This window comes from Mandrillus leucophaeus, unplaced genomic scaffold (genome assembly GCF_000951045.1).
Source record: "Mandrillus leucophaeus isolate KB7577 unplaced genomic scaffold, Mleu.le_1.0 Scaffold333, whole genome shotgun sequence".
Taxonomy (NCBI): Eukaryota; Metazoa; Chordata; class Mammalia; order Primates; family Cercopithecidae; genus Mandrillus; species Mandrillus leucophaeus.
The window spans coordinates 346,442-372,723 of record NW_012103510.1 but is presented as its reverse complement, the minus strand read 5'-3'; the positions used below and the strand labels follow the sequence as shown (position 1 = coordinate 372,723).

Genomic DNA, 26,282 nt, shown 5'->3' with positions numbered 1-26,282 from the left:
TGATAAATGTTACAAATTCTAGATATATGTTACCTAAAGAGGTTTTAAATTTCAAAAGATAAAGATGTCTCCTGTAATGAGATAAATAGATCTGTACTTCAAATATAAAAATAACTTTTAGAGTTAACTCTTTCAAATATATTTTCATATAAATTAAGTGAATATTTAACTTCTGTTTTTTTTACATTATCAAATAGCTTGAAATAACAGTAGTACTAAAATTATGCTAAAATTTTTCTAAATTGCCCTGGGAAAAGTAATAGAAGTGATAAACTAATAACCACAAACATTTATCGAGTATTTACCATGTGCCAGGCATTATGCTAAACAGTTTACACATATTATTTCACTTAATCTTTGTAATATCAACCTTGTAAAATAGGCAGTATTATCTCCATTTTACACATGAGGAAACTGAGGCTAAAGAAGTTGCGTAGATTGCTGCAAAATCACAGTACAAAACCAAGATTAATAAACTCAAACCAGTCAGATTCAAGAGCCCTTGTTATTAAACACTGTGATATCAGCTTAACTGAATATATTATATCCCAGGTGTTTAGAGCTGCATAAATGTCATAGATATAATTTATACCTATTTTAATAATATTCTACTGCAGCTCTTATTCAACTTAATGGCCAGTATACACAATTAATAATAACTAATCTAAAATTAATTAGGTTAACATTAATTAAAATCTATGTCAGAATACCCAACTGTTCTTATCCCTTCTTTTCACTTAATACCCAATAGCTTATGTTTTCAACCCTGTTTAAACACGCTCTTCACTTAGATTCCAAGACTTCATCCTTTCCTACATCACCACTTATTCTTTCTCAAGCCCCCTTTATTGGTTCCTTCTTATCTTCCCTGTATCTAAACTCTGCGGTAACCCAGGGCTCAGTCTTCAAACTCTTTTGTATCTATACTCATTATCTCACAGATTTGATTCATACACGTAACTTTGAATACCATCTGTACTGCTGAAATTCCTAAGCCTGTATCACCAACTCTAAACTCTTTCCTAAATTCCAGAGTCATATCCAAATGCCTACTAAATATGTACATGGATATGTCTAACAGCGGTCTCATGGATATGTCTAATAGAGGTCTCAAAATTAAAACATACAAAATCAAAATCCAAAACTACTTCTTTTTAGTAAATAACAACATGAACTTCCAGTTGTTCAAGCTAAAATTTTTAGAGGTAAATTTGAGGCCCTACTGTATCTCACTCCATACTTAACCATTGGAAAATCCTGTTGGCTCTACTTTCAAAATGTAGCTAGAACTGACCACTTCTCTGAACTCCAGTGAAGATTTCTTGCTTGCATTGCTATGGCAGCTTTCTAACTGTTCTCCATGATCCTGTCCTTGGCCTCTTCAGACAGGTTTCATCACAACTGCCAAAGGGACTTTTAAAAAATACATGTCAAATCAGGACACTTCTTACAAACCCCTTCAATAGTGTCTTGCTCAGAGCCAAAGTTTGTATAACAGTTTTCAAGTCCTGCAGTTGACCACATCGCCTCCCCCACTCACTGGATTTCAAACACTCTGGCTTTCTTGCTATTTGAATGCTGCCAAAGATACTCCTACCTTAGGGCCTTCATGCTTACTACTTCTTTTACCAAGAATGCTTTATTTATAGATCTCTAGATATCAACATGACTTCTTCCCTCATCTTTAGATCCTTCCTCAAATATCACATTGCACTAATGGTCTCCCAACCACTCTATATAAAACTGCAGTGGTCACCTCCAACCTTATACTTCTTATCCCACATCCTTGTTTTATTTTATTCCACAGCCCTTATCTCTAATCTACTTTTTTAAAAATTATTTTCTTAATAACTGTGTCCTGCATTTGATTCAGTAGAATATAAGTTGTAATTGGATAATTATTTTTATCTGTTTTGTTTACTGCTATATCTCCAGCAACTAGAACAGGGTCTGGCACATGGATACTCAATATCTGCTGAATAAAGTGTTTGGATGGCTAATTATTCGCTATTTATTTGCTGTTATATTTTTGAACTCATTGGTGTAAGTAATAAGAACTAATACTGAAATCTCATTGGCCAGATTTTATCATGATTTATTTCTTGCCTAAAATTATTATAATTCTTAAAATTATCATAAAACATTTTACCAAGAAATACTCATTTGGATACAATTATTAATAATATAATTATGTTGGCATAATTTTTAACATTATTGAACATAGCAATATAATACAGTTTCAGTGATAAAAGTTTTCATTGTAAGGGAGTGTCTGCATATGTAAAAATTTCATTAGAAATATTTTATAACATGTTATCAGATACCATTTGACAGGAATGAAAAATATGCAATTAAAATATTCCAGCAAATAATTATATTTGATCATTTCTAGGGGCGTATCATTCGAGGAGCTTACAGATTCCAAGCTATCATCACCACTTTTGAAATGATTCTTGGAGGCTGTGGAGAGCTTAATGCAATTGAATGGCGATGTGTGATTATTGATGAAGCACATAGGTTAAAAAATAAAAATTGTAAACTCTTAGAGGGCCTGAAACTCATGAATCTGGTAAGTAACTTAATATTATCATTATGACCATTGAGTTTATTAGATGTGTAGTAAAAGGTCATAGAGTTAATACTAAAAATTTTTTTTTTTTTTTTTTTTTTTTTTGAGACAGAGTCTCGCTCTGTCGCCCAGGCTGGAGTGCAGTGGTCGGATCTCAGCTCACTGCAAGCTCTGCCTCCCAGGTTTACGCCATTCTCCTGCCTCAGCCTCCCGAGTAGCTGAGACTACAGGCGCCCATCACCTCGCCCGGCTAGTTTTTTGTATTTTTTTAGTAGAGACGTTAGCCAGGATAGTCTCGATCTCCTGACCTCATGATCCGCCCGTCTCGGCCTCCCAAAGTGCTGGGATTACAGGCTTGAGCCACCGCGCCCGGCCGCAAAATTTTTCTTTTTAATTTTAGAGTATAGGTACATCTGAATCCTATCTATGATAATATAGATTTGTTTTTGGCCTTAATTTGTAAGAAAAAGATTCTGTTTCCTACGACTTCAAATTTTTTAGCTCTTTCCTTCAAAAAGCATTAGTAATTAATTTTTAAAATAAGACCTCTATAGAGAATGTACTATTTAAAAGAAAATAAGACCATAAGTTTTTGGGTTTGTTTGTTTGTTTGTTTATTTGAGATGGAGTTTCTCTCTTGTTGCCCAGGCTGGAGTGCAATGGTGCAGTTTCCACTCACTGCAACCTCTGCCTCCCGGGTTCAAGTGATTCTCCTGCCTCAGCCTCCCGAGTAGCTGAGATTACAGGCATGTGCCACCGTGCCTAGCTAATTTTGTATTTTTAGTAGAGATGGGGTTTCTCCATGTTGGTCAGGCTGGTCTCAAACTCCTGACCTCAGGTGATCCGCCCACCTCGGCAGACTCCAAAAGTACTGGGATTACAGATGTGAACCACTGTGCCCAGCCAAGACCGTAAGTTTTAAGCCATAAATTCCTTAATAGAAAGCCCCTTTACCGAAGTTATATTATTCAGATCATTTATGATAAAAAGTCCTACACAATTCTACATGTTTAACATATGTTGGTTATAATTAATAATGGGATTTCTTATAGTCATCTTTTTGTTAGTTGTTTGCTTCTTTCAAATGAAAGCATTTTTTAAACATTTTGATTTTTAATTAAGATCACATAATTACTACATGAGCACTTGAACAAATAATTCAAATACAAAGAACCACATTCTGTAAAAACTTAAAGTGTTCCTTTTTACTCCCTGTCTATCTATGCCACACACCCAGTTCAACACCTCATTCCAGTATGGTTTCCTGTTTATCTTTCTAGGCCATTTGCTACCATATACATAATATGCAGATTCACAGATGCATATACAAATATTTAGCATGGGAATTTAGAGGTTTTGTCAAATAAAATTTTAAATAATTTGTACTACCATTAAAAATATTCTATGTTCATTTTCTTCTTTTACTATTATGTTTAATTTTTAAGGAATTCTAGTTTCAAAGCATGTTTCAATTAGCCCTTTACATTCTTGTATTGTAACCTCAGTGATTTGATAATTCATTCATGTTTGAAGAGTTAAATGATGATCATCCAAATTATAAATAATGAGCACTCTTTGGTGTACAAATTACCACACTAAGAATGTTTGAGTACAAAAGAAAAAATGCCCTCTTTATTCTTAGAATGTTGATTTCTTTTCTTCTAAAATTATTTAGAATTTTTAAAGGCATGAATAGCATACAAAGTGAAGTATTTCAGAATGATATAGAGTTTTTAAAAAGTGATTGGGAAAGTACATTCCTAAAGATTTGTGGGTAGAGATGTAGTTTTTTGAGTTAACTCTTGAAAATTATGAGTTTGGGTACCGTGGCTCACACCTGTAATCCCAGCCAGCACTTTGGGATTACTTGAGACCTGGAACTTGAGACCAGGTGGGTAACATAGTAAGACCTCATCTCTACAAAAAAAAAAAAAAAATGTAAAAATTAGCCAGGTGTTTTGGTGCATACCTGTAGTCCTAGCTACTTGGGAGTCTGAGGCAGGAGGATCCCTTAAGCCCAGGAGTTCAAAGTTACAGTGGCACCACTGTAATTTATTCTAATCATTGTAATTATGTTGTACGTGTAATGCTGAACTATGATGGCATCACTGCACTCCAGCCTGGGTGTCACAGCAAGACCTTGTCTCTAAACAAACAAACAAAAAATATATATATATATATATATAGTCAGAAAAATATTTGCATATTGAACATTTGATAACCTAAGTCAGCTTTCATATAATTATAGTACTGTGATGTTTGATGTGAATTGTTCTCACTTTATGTAGGAACACAAGGTGCTTTTGACTGGCACACCTCTCCAAAATACAGTTGAAGAACTGTTTAGTCTTCTTCACTTTCTTGAACCCTTAAGGTTTCCTTCTGAATCAACATTTATGCAAGAATTTGGGGATCTGAAAACAGAGGAACAGGTATCCTATTGCTCTTTGTAAATACATTCATCACATTTCTTATCATTGTAATTATTTTGTATGTGTCATTAAATGCTCACTTATGTTATATGTCTTTTTATCATTTTTCATTCAGGTACAGAAACTTCAGGCTATCCTGAAACCAATGATGTTGAGACGATTAAAAGAAGATGTGGAAAAGAAGTTGGCACCTAAAGAAGAAACCATCATTGAAGTAGAACTTACTAATATTCAAAAGAAATACTACCGGGCTATCTTGGAAAAGAACTTTTCTTTTTTATCCAAAGGAGCAGGACAAACTAATGTACCTAACTTGGTCAATACCATGATGGAGCTCAGGAAATGCTGTAATCATCCATATCTTATCAAAGGTAGCTAAGAAAGATTATAATAAATACATTTTTCTTGCAACAAATACTAATGAATAAATAAACAGAACACACTACAGCTGTAGTGGCTGTTATGACTCTCTACTGTGATAGTCTAAGGAATTACAAGTATTACAGAATCAGAGGCAATGTGAACTACTTCGTTACAGTGACTGATGTTAGCACACCAGGTTATGTTCAGCAGCAGTTTGTTCAGTATAATTTGGACTAGAATTTGTCCGCTTGTTTAATCCTCCTCATGGGCAAAGACAGCAAAACCCATTTTGGGGGCTTCTGCATTTCCATTTTTTTCCTGGTTTCCTTCCAGTCTAGATACATCAGTTAGTGTTTCAGTTCTTGTGCTGTAATAATGTTACTTTTTAAGATCTTATCAGGTTCTCTCCCAGTGTTCTCTCTGTACAATATTTGAGTTGTTCACTTCTTCTTGGGAATATACCCCTCTCTACTCACTTCATTCAAGACAGCTGAAGTCTCTTGTAGTTATAGCACTCTCTTATGGCCAGACAGGCTGAGGAAAGGAATACGGAGAGCCTCTTTAATTCTGATTTGGATTATCTGAAGGAAGTATGCGTCAAGGACCTGTAACATGGCTTTCATTTTAATTTATTCTCTTCTTTCTTTTTTTTTTTTTTTTTTTGAGACGGAGTCTCGCTCTGTCCCCCAGGCTAGAGTGCAGTGGCACGATCTCGGCTCACTGCAAGCTCCACCTCCCGGGTTCACGCCATTCTCCTGCCTCAGCCTCCTGAGTAGCTGGGACTACAGGCGCCTGCCACCGCACCCGGCTAATTTTTTTTGTATTTTTAGTAGAGACGAGGTTTCACCATGGTCGCGATCTCCTGACCTTGTGATCCGCCCGCCTCAGCCTCCCAAAGTGCTGGGATTACAGGCGTGAGCCACCACGCCCGGCCTTTCTTCTTTCTTTTTCTTTGTTTTTTTTTCTTTTGTTTTTGTTTTTGTTTTTGTTTTTTAAGATACAATGTCACCCTATCTCCCAGGCTGGAGTACAGAGGTGTGTTCATAGCTCACAGTAGCCTCAAGCTCCTGGAAACTGATCCTTCCGCCTCAGCCTCCTTAGTAACAGAACTAGCCATATGCACCACCATACCCAGCTGATTTCTTTTTTTTTCTTTTTGGTAGAGATGGGGTCTTGTTACATTGCCCATACTGGTCTCAAACTACTGGCCTCAAGAAATCCTTCTGCCTTAGTCTCCCAAAGTGCTGAGATTACAGGCACGAGACATTGCACCTAGCCTTAATTTTTTCTTGTTTCCTTGTTTTGATGGCTAACAAGATGCCCATAGACACATCCAGATCAACTATGATCATCCTTCAGTGATGACCACTATTATGATTGCTGTTTAAATATTAGATGTTTAAAAATATATGTGTTTACCAGCTGAGTTAGGATCACAGTTTTATTTTTTTCCCTAATAGCATTGATTAAACATTTAGCAAACTTAAGTTTATACAAGGTATTATGCCAGGTGTCTGAGGAGATAAAAAGATGTTTAAGACATTGTTTATGTCCTCAATGGAATTACAGTCTGGTATTGGTGAAGGTTCAGCAACAAGCATAAATAATTCTAATAAAAGCAATGTACATGCCATTAGAAAATTATGTTACAAAAGCACACAGGAGCACTAATTTTGATTAAAAGGAAAGCAATTGGGAATTTCCTGCATTTGTGCATTGCTATTACCTTCTCCTATTTCTTTGATAGGTGCTGAGGAGAAAATACTTGGAGAATTTAGAGATGCATATAATCCAGCTGCTTCTGATTTTCATCTTCAAGCAATGATCCAGTCTGCTGGTAAATTGGTCCTTATTGATAAATTGCTTCCCAAAATGAAAGCCGGAGGTCATAAAGTGCTCATCTTCTCTCAGATGGTTCGCTGCCTTGACATCCTAGAGGACTATCTCATACATAAAAGGTAAAGCATACTGTAATCCACTGAATTATACTATGAATTATGCTAAGTTTGTGCTATTAAGATTTGTGCAGCACTGTAATGTAAATGAACTTTACTCATATCTTTCTTTTATCCTATATTAGAATAATGCATTCAAATTTGTAAGTAAAGATTGTTTAGGATTGTGTGTTATGTTTTCCTAACCTGCATATGTTGCAATATTAGATGTGCCTGAGGAGTCCAATTAAGAAAAGCTTGCAAATAAATATTTGATTTGTTAACCCAGGAATGGGTTTAATAATGTACATTTTACTTGATTAATAAACCTTGTGGATGAAACTTTAAATAGACTTATATTTACAGCAGTCATCCTCAAAACTGAAAAAAGTGATTCAAGAACCTTTGGATCTATTTCATTGTTATAATTAGAGCCTTAAGCTGTGGGACTTTTATTATATACTATATAAAATTTGTTCATGCTTTCATATTTTCTGATTTGTTTCAATGTGTGTTTTTTGTTTTGTTTATTGGTACATCACAATAAGATAGTATTAAATGTTGTCTAATCAGGCGGGGCGCGGTGGCTTATGCCTGTAATCCCAGCACTTTGGGAGGCCAAGGCGGGCAGATCACGAGGTCAGGAGATGGAGACCATCCTGGCTAACATGGTGAAACCCCGTCTCTACTGAAAAAAAAATAAAAACTACAAAATATTATTCGGGTGCGGTGGTGGGAGCCTGTAGTCCCAGCTACTCAGGAAGCTGAGGCAGGAGAATGATGTGAACCCAGGAGTTGGAACTTGCAATGAGCCAAGATCGCACCACTGCACTCCAGCCTGGGCGACAGAGCGAGACTCCATCTCAAAATAAAATAAAATAAAATATTGTCTAATCAGTATTTAGGCTATAATAGGCTAATTATCATAGGATATTTTATCAGACCATTAGGATTCCATCTGATAGTAACATATTAATGTAAAAGAGAATCAGAAATTTCAGCTGTAGATTTTTTGTTTTGTTTTTATTTATTTTTTTATTTCTGTTTTGTTGGTTTTTTTTTTTTTTTTTTTTTTAAAGACATGATCTCAGTCTGTTGCCCAGGTTGTTGTGCAGTGGTGTGACCATAGCTCGTTGCAACCTCGAACTCCTGAGCTCAAGCAGTCCTCCAACCTCAGCCTCCCAGGAAGCTGGGACTACAAGCATGCACTACCACACCCTGCTAATTTATTTTTGATAGAGACAGGGCCTCACTGTGTTGTCCAAGCCGGTCTCAAACTCCTGGGCTCAAGCAATTCTTCCACCTCAGCCTCCCAAAGTGCTGGGATTATAGGTATGAGCCACCGCATCTGACTTGCAGATTTTAATTCAATAGATTTTAACCCATATAGATAAATAAAGGTCTATACTGTTTTATATTATTAGAGATTGTGTAGTTCATTTTTATTTTTCATTTTTATTTCTGGTTCCATTTTTAATGTCAGTGTCCTACTCTTTAGCCTCATTTTAAAATGTATATTATTCTCAATTTTATATCATATGATATGAACATTAAGTTGCACTGTTCCCCAAAATAGTAATTCTTACATTTTTTAAATCTCCTTGCATGGAGAACTTATACAGATAAAACTGTACTTATAAATTTCTATTGTAATAAATTTCATGGAAAATTCAGAGTTTCTTACTCTCATAAGAAACATTATTAGAAGTCTTTCATCCATTTTGCAGGTACCAGAGATAATCGTGGGGTGACTGCTAAAACTCTAGTAAATCATATGTAGAAGTGTGTCATATGTCATATGTATACCACTCAGAGTCCAAGCTCCTAAATTTTTATCTATTTTATTTTTATTGGATGTCTTGCAGTTTTTGAGTTTTGTGTATGTTAAATGGGGAAAGATAAAGGAAGTTAAAAGATAATTACTTTGCAGTAATGACTATAAAGAATTCAACAGCATTCCAATGTGTTCTTAATAGATTGCAATATAGAAGCAAGTATGTCAGTCAGTAGTATTATGGATTAAGGACAAAAGAAACGTTCATAGCCTTCTTGTATGAAGTCTTTGTGAAAGTCTTTATTTCTTGCAAGAAAGTGATGTATTATGGTGAGATCAGCAAAGCAGTTTTTAATAGACTGCCTTTTGTTATTCTAACTTCTGAAATAAAATTCATTGTAGTGGTCTTTTACCCATACATCCAGGAATTCAGAGGTTTTGTATCTTTATATTTGTTTTTGTTTTCTCCGTAGCACCAACACCAAAAAGTATAAAGTCACAGAAACTAATTTAGATGATATTGCTTCTTAATTTTAGAGAAAACATAATGCTGCAGGAAAACTGACTTTCCATTTGATAGAATATGTCTTCAATTTTATTATAATTATTTATGTAAATTTATTCCATTTCATTCCATAGATATTTATATGAGCGAATTGATGGCAGAGTCAGAGGAAATCTTCGGCAAGCTGCTATAGATAGATTTAGTAAACCTGATTCAGATAGATTTGTTTTTCTCCTGTGTACCCGAGCTGGTGGGTTGGGCATCAACTTAACTGCAGCTGATACATGTATAATTTTTGATTCTGATTGGAATCCTCAGAATGATCTTCAGGTAAATAATTGCCTTGGCTAACAAGAATGCATTTTTTAAAAAAGTAAAATTGTGTAACTGTTTTTGATAATCCACATCTTGTATTTTTATCTGGACAAACTAATGTATGTTTCTCTGTAAAATATCTGTGCCAAATAAAATAGGTGAAATTATTTTAATTGTTATGATAAAAACTATCATGACAAAAAATTTTTACTTTTTTATGTGTCTCACTGACTTACAAAATTTGTCTTACTAGCTTATAAAAAGTTATACCTATTTGAGTACAGTAATTTTTGTTTGTTTAGATATGAGGTCTCACTATGTTGCCCAGGCTGGTCTTGAACCCCAGGACTCAAGCATTTCTCCCGTCTTGGCCTCCAAAAGTGCTGGGTTTACAGGCATGCATCATCATGCCTGGCCTGATATTCTTATAGTTTAAATAATAATGTGTAAATTTGAGAGAGACCTAAGTTCTAAGAATAACTTATTTGTAATAAAATTAAAATTTCAGAATTTTAATCCTTAAATACTCGCTTATTCTAATTTTATCTTGTAATCATAATATAGTATGCTTTTTTAATAAAATACTTAAGAAAATGAAGGCTCACATATAAGTAATGACTATACTTAGACTACATAGAAATATAGGAATATTAATTACAGTGATTGAAGAGGGTCTAAATTTGCAGAAGGATATGAGAAGAGAACAAAATATAAGAGAAATTATTTTATTATTCATCATTGTCTTAATTGCATTGCAATTCATATTAGTACTTTTTTTTTTATAAAACTAGTCAAGTGTAGTCGTGAGAAGGGGAAAAGTAGAGTTCAATCTGTAAAAGTGAACAACCCATTAAATAACTACCTGCAGACCAGCCATATTATTTTTTTAAGCAAGCATGAAAACAAATATAATAAATGGTTATTGAGAATCTACATAGCTTAAAACATATTTTAAATTGCTCATTTATGTAACTATGTATTATCTACTTTAAAATATCAAAAGATTATCCAAAATTAATACAATAAGCCAGAGACCAACTCTTTCTGTGGAAGGCTCAATTAGTAAATATTTCAAGCTTTGTGTGCCACATAAGATCTCTGTCACACATTTTTGTTTGTTTGTCATAATCCTTTAAAAAGGTAAAAAAGCCATTCTTAATTAGCAGGCCAGATTTGGTCCACAGGCTGTAGTTTCCCAATTCCTATGTTAAACCCAAATTATAATTGTCTGCCTTTGAAATGCATGTTTGTACTTATAACTGCCTACAGTGGATGTTCTGAAAGTTAATTTATAATAATAAAGTCACTTTATAGAACCTGAATAGAAAGTGGAAAAACTATCCTGAATCTCCCAACTTCTCCCTGTCACTTGTTTTTTCCTATTTGACTGCTAATGTAGATCCAGTCTTTACAGACTAAGATCATATTTGGCCTCTTATACTTCCTCTACAGCTACAGCAAAGTTGCCCATTTACAATCCTGGGTTCCAAATGGCACAGTCCTGGGTTCCAAATGGCACAAAATGGATGTGGATAGAATACAAATGTCAACAAGGGGCATAACATCAGTGCCCCTATATATTTTAAAGCCACATTTTATGATTTAATTTGTCTGAAGATAATGGAAAGGTGATTAGTAATTTGGGAGAAAAGCTAGATTCTATAGAATATCTGGAGTCAAGATTTATCATAAAAAGTTTAGGTTTAGTAGGAACTCAGGATAAAATATGAAGCCCTTATGTGATCTCTGATGTCTCCACTTTTAACTTGTATGCATATTAATTAGTTTGTCCTTCATTTAAATAAAATTTAGATATCCAGAGTTATTTACCTTGGGTGGTTCCCCTCCCCAAAAATGACCCAGCTTAGAAAGAAATCATAGATGGCACAAACAAATGGAAACACATCCCATGTTCATGGATGGGAAGAATTAATATTGTAAAAATGACCACACTGCCAAAAGCATTCTACAAATTCAATGCAATCCCCATCAAAATACCACCATCATTCTTCACAGGTTTAGAAAATACAATTCTAAAATTCATATAGAACCAAAAAAGAACCCGCATAGCCAAAGCAAGACTAAGCCAAAAGAACAAATCTAAAGGCATCACACTACCTGACTTCAAACTATACTATAAGGCCATAGTCATCAAAACAGCATGGTACTGGTATAAAAATAGACACATAGACCAATGGAACAGAATAGAGAACACAGAAATAAACCCAAGTACTTACAGCCAACTGATCTTCCACAAAGCAAACAAAAACAAAGTGGGGAAAGGACACCCTATTCAACAAATGGTACTGGGATAATTGGCAAGCCACATGTAGGAGAATGAAACTAGATCCTCTTCTCTCACCTTATACAAAAATAACTCAAGATGCATTAAGGACTTAAACCTAAGACCTGAAACTATAAAAATTCTAGAAAATAACATTGGAAAAACCCTTCTAGACACTGGCTTAGGCAAGGATTTCATGACCAAGAACCCAAAAGCAGTTGCAGTAAAAACGAAGATAAATAGCTGGGACTTAATTAAACTAAGGAGCTTTTGCGTGGCAAAAGGAACGGTCAGCAGAGTAAACAGACAACCCACAGAGTGAGAGAAAATCTTCACAATCTATACAACTGACAGAGGACTAGTATCCAGAATCAGAATCTACACAACAAACTCAAATCAGGAAAAAAAAAAAATTCCATCAAAAAGTAGGCTAATTCTCAAAAGAAGATATACAAATGGCCAACAAACATGTGGATGCAGTGAACAGGGAACATGTCTACACTTCTGGTGGGAATATAAACTAGTACAGCCACTATGGAAAAACAGTATGGAGATTCCTTAAAGAACTAAAAGTGGAACTACTATTTGATCCAGCAATCTTACTACTGGGTATCTACTAAGAGGAAAATAAGTCATTTGAAAAAGATATCTGGACACATGTTTATAGTGGCACAATTTATATATATATATATAATGTATATGTTATATATGATAGAATACTGCACAGCCATGAAAAACAATGAATTAACAGCATTTGCAGTGACCTGGATGATGTTGGAGACTATTATTCTAAGTGAAGTAACTCAGGAATGGAAAACCAAACATCATGTGTTCTCACTCGTAAGTGGGAGCTAAGCTATGAGGACACAAAGCATAAGAATGGTACGATGGACTTTGGGGACTTGGGGAGAAGAGTGGGAGGTGGGCAAGGGATAAATTACTACAAATATGTGCAGTGTATACTGCTCAGGTGATGGCTGCACCAAAATCTCACAAATTACTACTAAAGAACTTACTCATGTAACCAAATACCACCTGTACCCCAATAACTTACAGAAAAAAATTACCCAGCTTAAATAAAATACAATGAAAAGATTGTTGATAATGTAACTGAAAAAAATATAGAAATTTAGGGTTAGACTTTAAAACTTGAGTGGCAGCTCACACCTGTAATCCCAGTACTTTGAGAGGCCAAAGGGGTAGGATCTCTTGAGCCCAGGAGTTCTATTGGGCAACATAGCAAGTCCTCATGTCTAAAAAAAAAAACAACAAAAAACTTGAGTTGCCATCAACTGTAAAACCTGTTCATAGGTTTTGTGTCCCTGCTTAAAAGTATATTGACTACACTTCCATTAAAATATAATAAGGCTGGGTGCAGTGGCTCATGCCTATAATCCCAACACTTTGGGAGGTCGAGATGGGTGGATCACTTGAGGTCAGGAGTTCGAGACCAGCCTGGCCAACATGGTGAAACCCTGTCTCTACTAAAAATACAAAAATTAGCCACGTGTGGTGGCAGGTGCCTGTAATCCCAGCTACTTGGAAGGCTGAGGCGGGAGAATCACTTGAACCCAGGAGGCGGAGGTTGCAGTGAGCCAAGATCGCACCACTGCACTCCAGCTGGGGCGACAGAGCAAGACTCCGTCAAAAAAAAGAAAAAAAAAAAAGTAGTCCTTTGTGAATTTATTTATATTCTTTGATATTTAAGCTTATAAACCTAAATTTTAACTTATTCCTGATTGTGGGATTATTTCTTACTGTGGTAAGCTCTTCCTTAATTTCTAGAAAAAGATTAATTCAATAAAAATGGTCTAAGAATTCTTACATGTGTTTATAGACCACACATATAGTTTACTATTAAATGCCTTTTGAGAAAATAAATATGTAACTTTTCATTTTTATAGGCTCAAGCTCGTTGCCACCGAATTGGTCAGAACAAAGCAGTTAAAGTCTACAGACTGGTAACTCGTAACTCATATGAGAGAGAGATGTTTGACCGAGCCAGTTTGAAACTGGGCCTAGATAAAGCTGTGTTACAGAGCATGAGCGGAAGAGAAAGTAATGTTGGTGGTGTATGTATATTTTCTTTTTTACTTGAGGTTTTTGTGTGTTTTTGCATTTAATTTTACCTCCAATAGTGTGTCATTTAGTTTTGGTCCATGCAGAATACTAAACACATTTGTTTTATGCAGGGGGACATTTTCAGGACAGAGCTATGTTTAGTTAATACTTTTGAATCCTTTTCTTTCTGTATAGCTCCAGAGCTTATGAATTCTAAATGTATTTTCAAGATAGAAATTCTTTGCTTTCTTTTTAGGACATTTATATGATGGCATAGCAAAATAGAATTTGTGTTTATATAAACAGTTTTCAAATTTTTTTTAGTTTCACAACTATTAGCATTGGCTTTGTCTTGTTACAAATGATGACATTTTGGCTTTTTTTTCCCTCAAGGTTCTTGTCTTAATATCTATCAATAATAGGATCCTAGTACTGGGCTGGGCACATGGCTCATACCTGTAATCTCAGCATTTTAGAAGGCTGAGGTAGGAGGATTGCTTGAGCCTAGGAGTTTGAGACAAGCCTGGGCAACATGGCAAGACCCTGTCTCTATAAAAAATAAAAATTAGCTGGGCATAATGGTGCATGCCTGTGGTCCACATTACTTGGGAAGCTGAGGCGGGAGACTCACTTGAGCCCAGGAAGTCAACTGCAGTGAGCTGTATTTATACCACTGCGCTCTAGCATAGATAACAGAGCAAGACCCTGCCTCAAAAAGAAAAAAAAATAAAGAATCCTAGTATTTAAAAGAACCTTGAAAGATGTTACCCGACCCTTAGGCCTTGTTTTAACCAAAGCCATTCTAGGCAGATGGGTAATTCTTATTTTAAGAGAGCAAAGTAGAGTCAACAACTTCAAGATATTATTTCTGTGAATTCTCTCTCATGCGCATCCCAAACCCAAATGCAGTTTAAGCATGCCTCTTGTGTTCTTTGACATCCTTTAGGGATACTTTCTCATTTTATGAACTTTAAAAAAAACTATTTTTTATGGAAGTTAATTTCTCTTTAGATTCAGCAGCTTTCCAAAAAGGAAATAGAAGATCTGCTTCGAAGAGGTGCTTATGGTGCCATTATGGAGGAAGAAGATGAAGGCTCTAAATTCTGTGAAGAGGATATCGATCAGATTTTACTACGTCGTACAAAAACCATTACAATTGAATCAGAAGGACGTGGGTCAACATTTGCCAAGGTAACAGTTAGTGCAATTTTATTAACATAGCAGTGATGTTCTTATCCTAACTACTGAAAAAGTTTATCTCTTACACCAAATGTTTAAACATACTGAATTAGCCAAAAAGCAGTAGGTAATGTCTTTTCCTTCATTTTTTTCTGATCCCCTATGTTAACTTCACATGAACTCTTCTGATCCTTGTGAAATATAATAAATGTAATAACTAGAAATAGTTCTAAACATTAGAGTAGAACATATGAAATCAAATTTAGAAACTAAACATCTGTATACCAAAGGCAGAACAAAATATAAGTAATGTAAGAGGTTAAATCATCTTACATCAACTTTCATAATTTTAAGAACCTAAAGGAGAGAAAGAATTTCCAATTTCATTTTAAATACTTACATCTGGCTGGGTGGGGTGGTTCACATCTGTAATCCCAGCACTTTGGGAGGCCGAGGCAGGTGGATACGTGGGGTCAGGAGTATCTAAGTCTTAAGGGGTAAGATGAAATTTGTATTTTGGAAGGAAACATTAATAGCTGTTAGGTGAAAATATTTGTAAAGTTTACTAATTGCCTTTCTATTCCTTTTTTCTTTATGATTATTATTTTTTTTTTTTTTTTTTGAGACAGAGTCTCATTCCGTCGCCCAGGCTGAAGTGCAGTGGCACGATCTCGGCTCACTGCAACCTCCGCCACCATGCCCGGGTAATTTTTGTAATTTTAATAGAGACAGGGTTTTGCCACGTTAGCCAGTCTGGTCTCGAACTTCTGACCTCGGGTGATCCACCCGCCTTGGCCTCCCAAAGTGCTGAGATTACAGGCATGAACCACCACGCCCAGCCATATCCCATTTTTCTTTCTCTCTCTCTCCTTTTTTTTCCCCAAACCAAGACGTGGTAAACTTCTCTCTTCCATTCATCTGAATAGTTTATTATTGCAGTATTCTGTCTCACCTGCACAAATTGCAGAACACTACATACAAGTTTTCTCTTTTCCATTGAACTTCCTTTCTACATTTCCCTTCTTCTCCATTCCCCTCTCTGCTTTCAATCCAGAAGTCTTTCTTTATCTTTATGGGTAATATTGTGGTATAGCAGGAAGTATAGGTGCTGTACCAAAAGTAATGATACCAGCCTTCAAATGGAAACTCGCTTGCGTTCATTTAGCGGACTAATAAATTCTTGTGTCAGGTATTTTGCTAAATGCCAGGTATACTATAATGAAAGGATTATAGTTGCTGGAAAAAAAAAATAAAGTAGGAGATGACTAATTCTGTATGTTCTGAATAAAGAAAGCCTTTGCAAAGAAAAGAACATTCAACCTAAGTCTTGAGGGAATTGCGAATTTCATTGTTTTACAAAGAGAAAGAAAAAGCCAGCTAAATGAGTCATATGTTGCTAAACTACAAGGAATATTTCAGGAATGTGACATAGGCATGTATGGATACAAGAGATGAATTACGTGGAGATGAAACGGTGGAGTTAGGGAAGTTGAACCCCAATTGTGAAGGGCTTTATGTCCCATTTTGAGGAATTTGAAATTGATCCTAAGGCAGTTAAGCTTTTCAAGTCCTTCAAGCAGAAATTGGACATAATGCAATCTGGTTTAGAAATTTAACTCTAGCAGCAGCATGGAGAACAAGTTGGAAAGGGGAAAGACTAGAAACAAGATTATTTAAGGGGCTTATGTAGGAAATAATGATGGGTGAACCAGGGTCATGGAGACCTACTTGAATCAATAGGAGTTGATGACCAGTTAGAAATTTTTAGAAGGAAGAGTCAGAAATGACTTGAAGACTTTTTGCTTAAGTAGCTAGGAGGGTCATGGTTGTCTTTAAGATAGAGAAGGACATTCATATGGGGAAAAGAAAGTATTGGAGCTGTTGTATTTATTACATTTACAGGATCCAAATGGAGGTGTCTAGGAGAGTTGCCTGGGACACGGATACAGATTTGGAAATTAGTAGAGAATAAATCAGAAAAAAGTAGTTCCTTTTGTTTCCAAAAGGAACATTGCAGAAGTAAAGTATAAGACTGAGAACTAAAACTGGTCATGATTGAGTAGATGTACCCCGGCTCTTTTTTTCCTAGGAAATCTTACTTGGTTTTGATTCCTTTGTTCTGTACTCTTTGTACAGAGATATTTTTCCTTGTATCTGAAATCTAATTAATATCAAAAGGTATTGGTCATGGTTTTTGTCCTTGTTGATTAGGCCAAACATAAAGATACTGTCCTTAAAGTTGTTGTTGTTTTGTTTTGTTTTGTTTTTTGTTTTTTTTTTTTTTTAGACGGAGTCTCGCTCTGTCGCCCAGGCTGGAGTGCAGTGGCCGGATCTCAGCTCACTGCAAGCTCCGCCTCCCGGGTTCACGCCATTCTCCTGCCTCAGCCTCCTGAGTAGCTGGGACTACAGGCGCCTGTCACGTCGCCTGGCTAGTTTTTTGTATTTTTTTAGTAGAGACGGGGTTTCACCGTGTTAGCCAGGATGGTCTCGATCTCCTGACCTCGTGATCCGCCCGTCTCGGCCTCCCAAAGTGCTGGGATTACAGGCTTGAGCCACCGCGCCCGGCCTTGTTTTGTTTTTAATTAATGAAGGCATATGCAAAGCATTTATTGAGCACATGTGATTCTTGGCTTCCTCATTTAACATGTTAATGATAATGATCGTGGAAAGTCAGAAAAACAGGGTTTGAATTCTGACTCAATAAGCTGAGTGACCTTGAACAATTAACCTCTTTGAGTCTTTAAAGAGGAGGTCGTAATAATCGTACTTGGCCTTTCCCACTTTATTATACAGTGCTATCTAACTTTTATTTTACTTAGAGAATTCAAGTATACTCTTAATGCTTTGAGAATTGAGAAATGCTTAAACATTTAAATATCTACTTTAAATCCTCACACCAGAAAGTAACTATCACATTTGAGAGCTGACAAGGTACCACAATGCTGAGGAGAGTTGAGAGTTTGCTCTAGTTGTTTTATAATTTGTTCATTTACCAAATAATTTGTTCATTCCTATAGTTGTATGGGAATGCTATTAGATACTGGACATTTGCCAAAATGGAATATGATGTAAAGTTAGTAGTATATTACACTTTTTCCTGGGATCCAAAGACTTCAGCTCTGCCCAACTGTTTTCAACAATTTGAAGAAATAACATAATTCCATTCTGTATTTCTTTGCATTATCAAATAGTGTTTAATAAGGAACTACATATATAGATCAGGGTCCTTATGAGACTTAGTACATATCCATCAAATAGAACTCATTATTGATAACTTCATTTTCGAGTGATGATATCCCCTAAAACTTGTTTTGAGAGATTTTTATAAGGGCAGCCAGGTGGGTCCTAGAAACAGAAACATTTTTAGTCTGATTTTTAAAAATTTGATAGAGAATAAAATACTTTGAATTGCTTAATTTACGAAGGAATGAAAACCATCTAAACTGTGCTGCAGGTGGACTGCTTATTTGTAAGGGCCTTTAGTTGGCACCTTCTGCCTTTCTACCACTGTCTGTCATAAGAAGATGGATTTTGCAATTTAAAAGTCTTCTCTTGCAAATAATACAGAGGTTTAATGGTGGAAGGAATGCATTTTAAGAAGAAAAATTTAGGGGGGACTAGGATATTATGATTTAGCATTTGTAAGGAGTAGCATCTTATTTCGGTAGGTATAATCGCTTGTCACAATCCTTGAGAATCATGTAAGTCATCTTGTAAATAGGTTACATGTCAGTTAGCAAAAGCCTGTTGGATTATTTAGAAATTTAAAATTGTTTTATTTGTAAATTAAATTCATCATTTGTCTTATAATGAATGTAACAAAAGCTATTTAATTCTGAAATTTAATTTCTTCCAGGTACATTTTTAAAATTATCGATAGTTATATGATAGCAGAATAAAAATTATTATATACTGTAGCATATAATTTTTTTTTAGGTAATCAACCAAAAAAGTAACACACTTTAAAATCTGATTGTGTCCTTTCAATTACTTCATGTTTAATGGTTCCTCATGGTTTTTGGTTTTTTGTTGTTGGGTTTTTTTTTGTTTTTGTTTTTGTTTTGAGACAGATCTCACTCTGTCACTCAAGCTGGAGTACAGTGGTGCAATCAACGATTCACTACAGCCTTGACTTCCTGGGCTCAAGTGATCCTCCTGCCTCAGCCTCCCATGTTGCTGGGACCACAGGCACATGGGCACATGCCACCATGCCCAGTTAATTTTTTGATTATTTAATAGAGATGGGAGTCTACTTTGTTGCCCAGGCTGGTCTCAAACTCCTGAGCTCAGCAGTCCTCCCACCTTACCCTCCCAAAGTGTTGGGATTACAGGCATGAACCACTATGCCCAGCCTTCTTTTCATGTTAAATGTTCTACAGTTCATGTAAAGCAAATACTCATTTACCAGATTGGTTAAATCTCAAGAGGCATGTATCACTGAAGCTGTGGAACAGAATAAAACCCTATGAACTTCATTCAGTAAACTTTTCACTATTCCTGAAAATTGATATGTTTATAACAATGAAGATATTAAAGTATCATATATCCTCAGTTGTGAGAAATTTGTTCTGAAATAGTTAAGGAATTACTTGCATGTAGTTAGATGTCTGTTCCTCATACTCATTTATACCAGTTTGATGAATTGTCATAACATATTTATTTTATATAGCTGATGATAGCTGTGTTGTTTTATCAAACTAGTCTTTGTTCTTTCAAGTTGGATATGAAGGTCAGGACTGGTGGCACACGCCTGTAATTCTTACACTTCGGAAGGCCAAGGCAGGAAGATCACTTGAGGCTGGAAGTTCGAGACCAGCCTAGGCAGCAAAGTGAAACTCCATCTCTACAAAAAAATTTAAAAATCAGCCAGGCAAGCTGGCGTGAGAGGCTGAGATGGGAGGATTGTTTGAGCCCAAGAGCTAGAGGCTGCAATGAGCCATGATCATACAGCTGCACTCCAGTCTGGGCAACAGAGTGAGATCTTTTCTCTTTAAAAAAAAAAAAAAAGTTGAATATGAGTTTTTATTATATGTGGTTTCTCATTAAGAGTGTCTCATACTATTTTCTGTTGCCACTGTAACAAATTATCACAAAGCCCACAAGGTTCATGGCTTAAGACAACACAAACTTTTTCTTTTATAGTTCTAGATGTCAGAAGTCTAACATGAGTCTTACAGGGATAAAATCAAGGTGTCATTAGGGCTAGTTCATTCTGGAAGCTTTAGAGGAGGATCTGTTTCTTATCTCTTCCACTTCCTAAGACTGCCTGCATTCCTTGGCCTATGGCCACAGTACTCCCATCTCTGCTTCTGTTGTGTCATATCCTTTTTCTATTCTAGAGTCAAATCTCCCACTGTCTCACTCTTGTAAGAATATTTATAGTTACATTTAGGGCCTACTTGGATAATACAAGCTATCTCTCTGTTTCAAGTTCCTTAACTTAATCATATCTGCAAAGTCCCTTTTGCATATAAGACAAAACTCACAAGGTTCCAGGGATTAGGATGAGGTATCTTTAGGGACCATTATTCAGTTTATCACATTCATCAGTTCAAAAAAATACAAAATTAGTTTTTCAGTAGTTTTATAATATTAAAGCTATAGTTTAGAGAAAGCAAAAAAAAAAAAGGAATTTAAATTCATTAAAACATTTGTTCCCATCATTTCTGTTTAATAAATATGCCAGCAAAATGCATATTTTGAAACACAGTATTTAACATTTGCTTTATTTTATGTAAGCATCTTAAAAGCCAAACCTCAAAAGAATACTAGTTGGAATGAATGAATACATTTATTACTTGCTAAGCAATAACATGAACAGAATCTGAAGTTCAGCAAGAGGCATTTAGCCTTTTAATTTTTGGTGTTTTAGACTTTTTTTTTTTTTTTTTTTTGAGACAGATTCTTGTTTTCTCACCAGCCTGGAGTGCAGTGGTGCAATCATGGCCCAATGTAGCTTGACCTCTCAACCTCCTGGGGTCAAGTGACCCACCCACCTCAGCCTCCCAAGTAGCTGGGACTACAGGTGTGCACCACCACACCAGGCTAACTTTAAAAAAAATTATTACAGAGATGGAGTCTCACTATGTTGCCCAGGCTGGTCTCGAACTCATGGGCTCAAGTGATCCTCCTGCCTTGGCCTCCCAAAGTGTTGGGATTTACAGGTGTGAACCACCATGCCTGCCCTGGATGTTTTATAAAGTTTAAGCGACAAATACAGACAGTATTCAACAGTTATCAACTTATGCTAAACTTGTTTCATCACCACCTCCCACTTTTTCATATTGTTTTGAAGCAAATCCCAGATATCACCACCTTTACATGTTTCCATATGTATCATTAAAAATAAAGACTTTTAAAACATAACTACAATACTATTACCACATTTAAAAATAAAATAAAACATAATTCCTTGGTATTAATTACCTAGTGCTTAAACTGACAGTTATCTTGAATGTCAAAAAATGTCTTGTTTACTTTTAACACTTTTATCTTTTTAATGTGGGATTTTTCTGGGTCTTTTAAATTTTATCAAGACTTTTTTTTAATTAAGATTTTTACCTTTTGTTTATATCTCTGATAATTGGGCATTATCTTAAAACCATTTACCTCTATTCTCCTTTGAAAATCATTTTATGCGACCATATTCTTCTATCTATTTTTATAAAAATTGACATGCATTTTTCAGGCCCTTAACACATTGTGTATGTCCAATGCTTCTTTCACTTTTATAAAGCATTTTGATGACATTTTTTGATGAGGCCTATTTACAGTGATTTAAGTTGTAAATAATGGTTATTAGACCACAAGTTACAGAGTTGAAGTGTTATCTTTAAAGTTTCTTCCAACTAAAAGATTTTATAATTTCCACAGTATTTACGAAAATAAATCACTTGTATTTTCTTCTTTTGCTCCTCAATATTTTCTTAAATTTTTACAATAGTTAATGCAATGTTTCTGTGGTAGAGTTTTTCTTTTTTGTGTGTTTTTAGGAAAAGAGTTTTTAAAATGACAATGATTTATTTTCCTTTATTTCCCATATCCTGTGTTATATTTCCTTTAGGAGATATATCTATCTGAAAATCTGATGAAAATAAACTAGAAATAGACCCGAAAATTAACTCTGTAGTGCAGGCAGATTTGGAAATTCTTGTTCTCTAACCTAATTTCTTAATGATCTTGTAGTGTTTTTAGAAACCATACCTCCATTCTGTGTAGCCTCCTTACCAGAAAGATTCAATCCTTACTTACCAACAGTATAAGAGTTAACCAACAGTAATAATTTAATTCTGCTCCTAAACTTCAGCCTGTTTGCATTAAGCCTTTACCTTAAGCAGACGCAGTGCTATGTTTCAGACCACTGAATTTGAAACACCCTTTGATGTATGAGTATGTGGAATCCAAATTCTATCCATAGTAAATGTGAGGAGATAATGTTTTAAGTGTACTTGTGATAGATTTTTTCCTCTACAACTGCCATTATGTATTTCAGGCGAGTTTTGTGGCATCTGGAAACCGGACAGATATTTCTTTAGATGATCCCAACTTCTGGCAAAAATGGGCTAAAAAGGCAGAAATAGATATAGAGGCCATCAGTGGCAGAGTAAGTATTTTTATCCCTCTAAAATAAACTTGCTTTTGGGATACTTTGGCAATAGTATTGTAATATTTTAAGGTGTCCAATTATGCAGTTACTAAAATAAATTTCTGCATATATAAATTGAAGTAGGGTAGCAGAATGAACTGAGTGAGGTACTCCTTCAATTTAATATCTATTATCTCCCATGATGGGTTATCCTACAGGGAAAGTTTGACTTTTGGATATAATTTACATTCTTAAAATTATAATATGTTTTAAAAATTTTTTTAATGTCTTCAAATCATGGGTTACATTTATTTTCTCTTTAATGTTTTCTTAGTGTCAGAACCCATTCATGATGATCTAGTAAAATGTAAATAAAAGGAGAAAAAAAGAGTCAAGAAAGTGACATTTTTAAAACTGTTTGTCTTACGACTTCTCTTGAGCTAAGAAAAAGCCAAAATGCTAAAATTGACTTTATGGAACTGATAATAGTAGCATAACTGCTTATTTACTAAGACACACTTGTCTAATAATTGCATAGAAATCAATGTTTTTGAGTCTTACCAGTTATCAAAATAACAGTTAGATGATTAAAGGAATTTTATATTAAGCACTGATGCATTGGATCTTTTTTGATAGGTAGCCTTTTAAAATGTAAATCTTTACAATTAGGAGTAACACCACTACCATGCATAATTATTATTGTTGAATGCATTTTGGAAATATATGTAATTCTGTGTGAAACAAGTAACCATGAAAAGGTAATTAAAAAAAATATTATTGGCATATAGCATGTTCATATGCCTAAACAAGTAGTGGGGTCTGTAAAACACTGTAAAAGTTCATAAGTGAGTTTAGTGAATTAACTGGATAGAAGATAAATATGCCATTGAGCCTTCCTAAATATCAGTACTAACAGAAGTAGAAAAATATAATGCAATAGGATATCTACTTCACAGTAGAAAAAAAAGATATAGAACACTTAAGAATATACCTAAAGAAAGCTGCGTTTGATTTCTGTAAAGTGAAATTTGGTTGGGAGATGTGTCTATTGGGAATATTTTAAGCATTTTAACAGTTCGTTTGTAAACATAGAAATTGTAATGTATAGATGTAATGCTATGCAAATCAGAATGTTAAACAATTTTTTCTTATAACTAGACAAAATAATTTTAAATTTTTATTGGAAGAATATTTAATGCACTCTTAGGAATCTGTCCTACAGCAGTAAGCATACATGTACAATGATAATATAGTACAATGATATTCATTGCAACATTTTTTGTTATAGCAAAAATTTAGAAACTAAATTTTCTATACGGGAGCAATGGTACATTCATACTGTCTAATGCAATAATTAAAAATAATTTTAAAATAATAAGAATGGACATTCTTATGCACCATCTACTGTGGACTAACAGCTCCAAGACAGAGAAAGAGAGAGATGCAGAATGATACTTACGATATGATCTCTATTTGTGATTTTTCAGCAGTATATATTGGTAATTACATCCTGGTGGGTCAGAAAGTAGTAAACAAATATATAAGATAATTTAAGGAGTGAGGAAAATAAAGCAGTAAGATGGTAGAGAATGCTGGAGAGGTAGAATTACACTAGGTAAAGTGATGAAGGGAGGTCACTGCAAAAGGATTATCTGCACTGAAACTTGAGTGATGAGAAAGAGCCAATACACTGTAATGTCAGGAAAAGCTTTGAGGCAGAGGGAATGGCAATGAGATACTGGTGGAAAGAAGCTTGTGTATTCTAGAAGCAGAAATACATTATGGCAGAATGTGAAGAGTTAGTGAGCATGGTGGTAATAGGTGAGGTCAGAGACTGAAGACATGGGCCAAATCAACAGGGCTTTGTAGATTATTTTAAGGAGTTAAGGATTTTGTAAATAAACTTACGTAAGCATATAGTCATTTAATACTTGTGCAGTAACATTTTAAAGTTTATACTTTTGTAAAAAATTAAAGACTTTTCTGAAAATGTACAATGAAGACTAAAATTACTGTATGTTAAAGTATCTAAATATATTAATACAACTGGGCACAGTGGCTCATTCCTGTATAATCCCAGTACTTCAGGAGGCTGAGGCAGGAGGATTGCTTGAAGCTAGGAGTTTGATATCAGCCTAGGCAACATAGCGAGAGACCCTGTTCTCTACAAAAAAAATTTAAAATTAGCTAAGCGTGGTTGTGCATGTCTGTAATCCTAGCTATGAAGGAGCCTGGGGTGTGAGGATAGCTTGATCCCAAGAGTTTGAGGCTGCAGTGAGCTGTGATTGTGCCATTGCACTCCAGCCTGAGTGACATCAAGAACCTGTCTTTAAAAAAAAATTTTTTTAAATAAAATATATTAATATAAAACAATAGTTTAAAAAGTATGGTACTGACAAAGATACAAAGCAAAGAATAAGATAACAGAAAAATATCAAAGTATAAGTTTATGAAATATACAAATAGTGCTAAAGAAAGATGATTTAATAAGTGGTGATTAGGATATTGTATTGGCATTTGGGAGGAGCATTATAATCCTATGCTCTGTACCAAGTAAACTCTAATTTGTGATAAAAAGTTTTTAAGTGTTTTTTTAATCAAAACATGAAAAATAGAAGTTAGATTTCTTTTCACAGATATTTGGGTGGGAAAACATTCTAAATTTGAAATTACAAAGGAAGTGATTGGTATATGTATACAAGACAGAATTATGTAATGGAAAAATGAAAGTGCAGTCAGACTGGTGACACTATTTGTAGCAGACATGTATACTAAAGTTAATGTTTCTGTTATATAAAAGCTAATATAAGTTGATCAAAAATGTATCAAATCTCAAAAGATTTGGGGATAAAGACATTTGAAAATTAAGAAAAAAATACAATTAGTTTTTTGTTTTTTGTTTTTTTAAGGAAACTGGGAAGGGAAAAAAGAGGAAAAGGGATAACTCTTTCTTATGGAAGAATGCCATTTAGTAAATGTAGAAGGAATGCAGGAAATGAAAAATCACCATGAATCAACTATAGTAATAATTGTAGCATATAAGATCCATCAGTGAATTCTAAAATTAGTGGGTAAAAGTTTGAGACCCAAGATATTTATGTGTCTTCAAAGTTTATCCTCCAAAATACTTATTAATTCCAAAAGGAAAACTAGTAACTTCACAGTGGAGAAACTTGGCAAAAGTTAACATCACCTATCATAGGACATCATATGCCCCCTTAAATATAATGTACTCCATACATATTATGGCATACCAGGACCTTTGTGGTCTGGTCCTTGCC

General features: G+C 34.8%; 1 protein-coding gene across 1 annotated transcript in view; it reads left to right on the top strand.

Annotated features, from left to right (window-relative positions):
* The window catches only part of CHD9 (chromodomain helicase DNA binding protein 9), a 230,717-nt gene that overhangs the window by 143,324 nt on the left and 61,111 nt on the right, over positions 1–26,282 (top strand). Inside the window, exons 13-20 of the mRNA XM_011988637.1 lie at positions 2,393–2,569; positions 4,858–5,001; positions 5,117–5,372; positions 7,112–7,322; positions 9,712–9,907; positions 14,081–14,248; positions 15,249–15,428; positions 22,909–23,019. Coding sequence (XP_011844027.1) covers positions 2,393–2,569; positions 4,858–5,001; positions 5,117–5,372; positions 7,112–7,322; positions 9,712–9,907; positions 14,081–14,248; positions 15,249–15,428; positions 22,909–23,019 — 1,443 coding nt within the window. The remainder of the gene's footprint in view (positions 1–2,392; positions 2,570–4,857; positions 5,002–5,116; positions 5,373–7,111; positions 7,323–9,711; positions 9,908–14,080; positions 14,249–15,248; positions 15,429–22,908; positions 23,020–26,282) is intronic.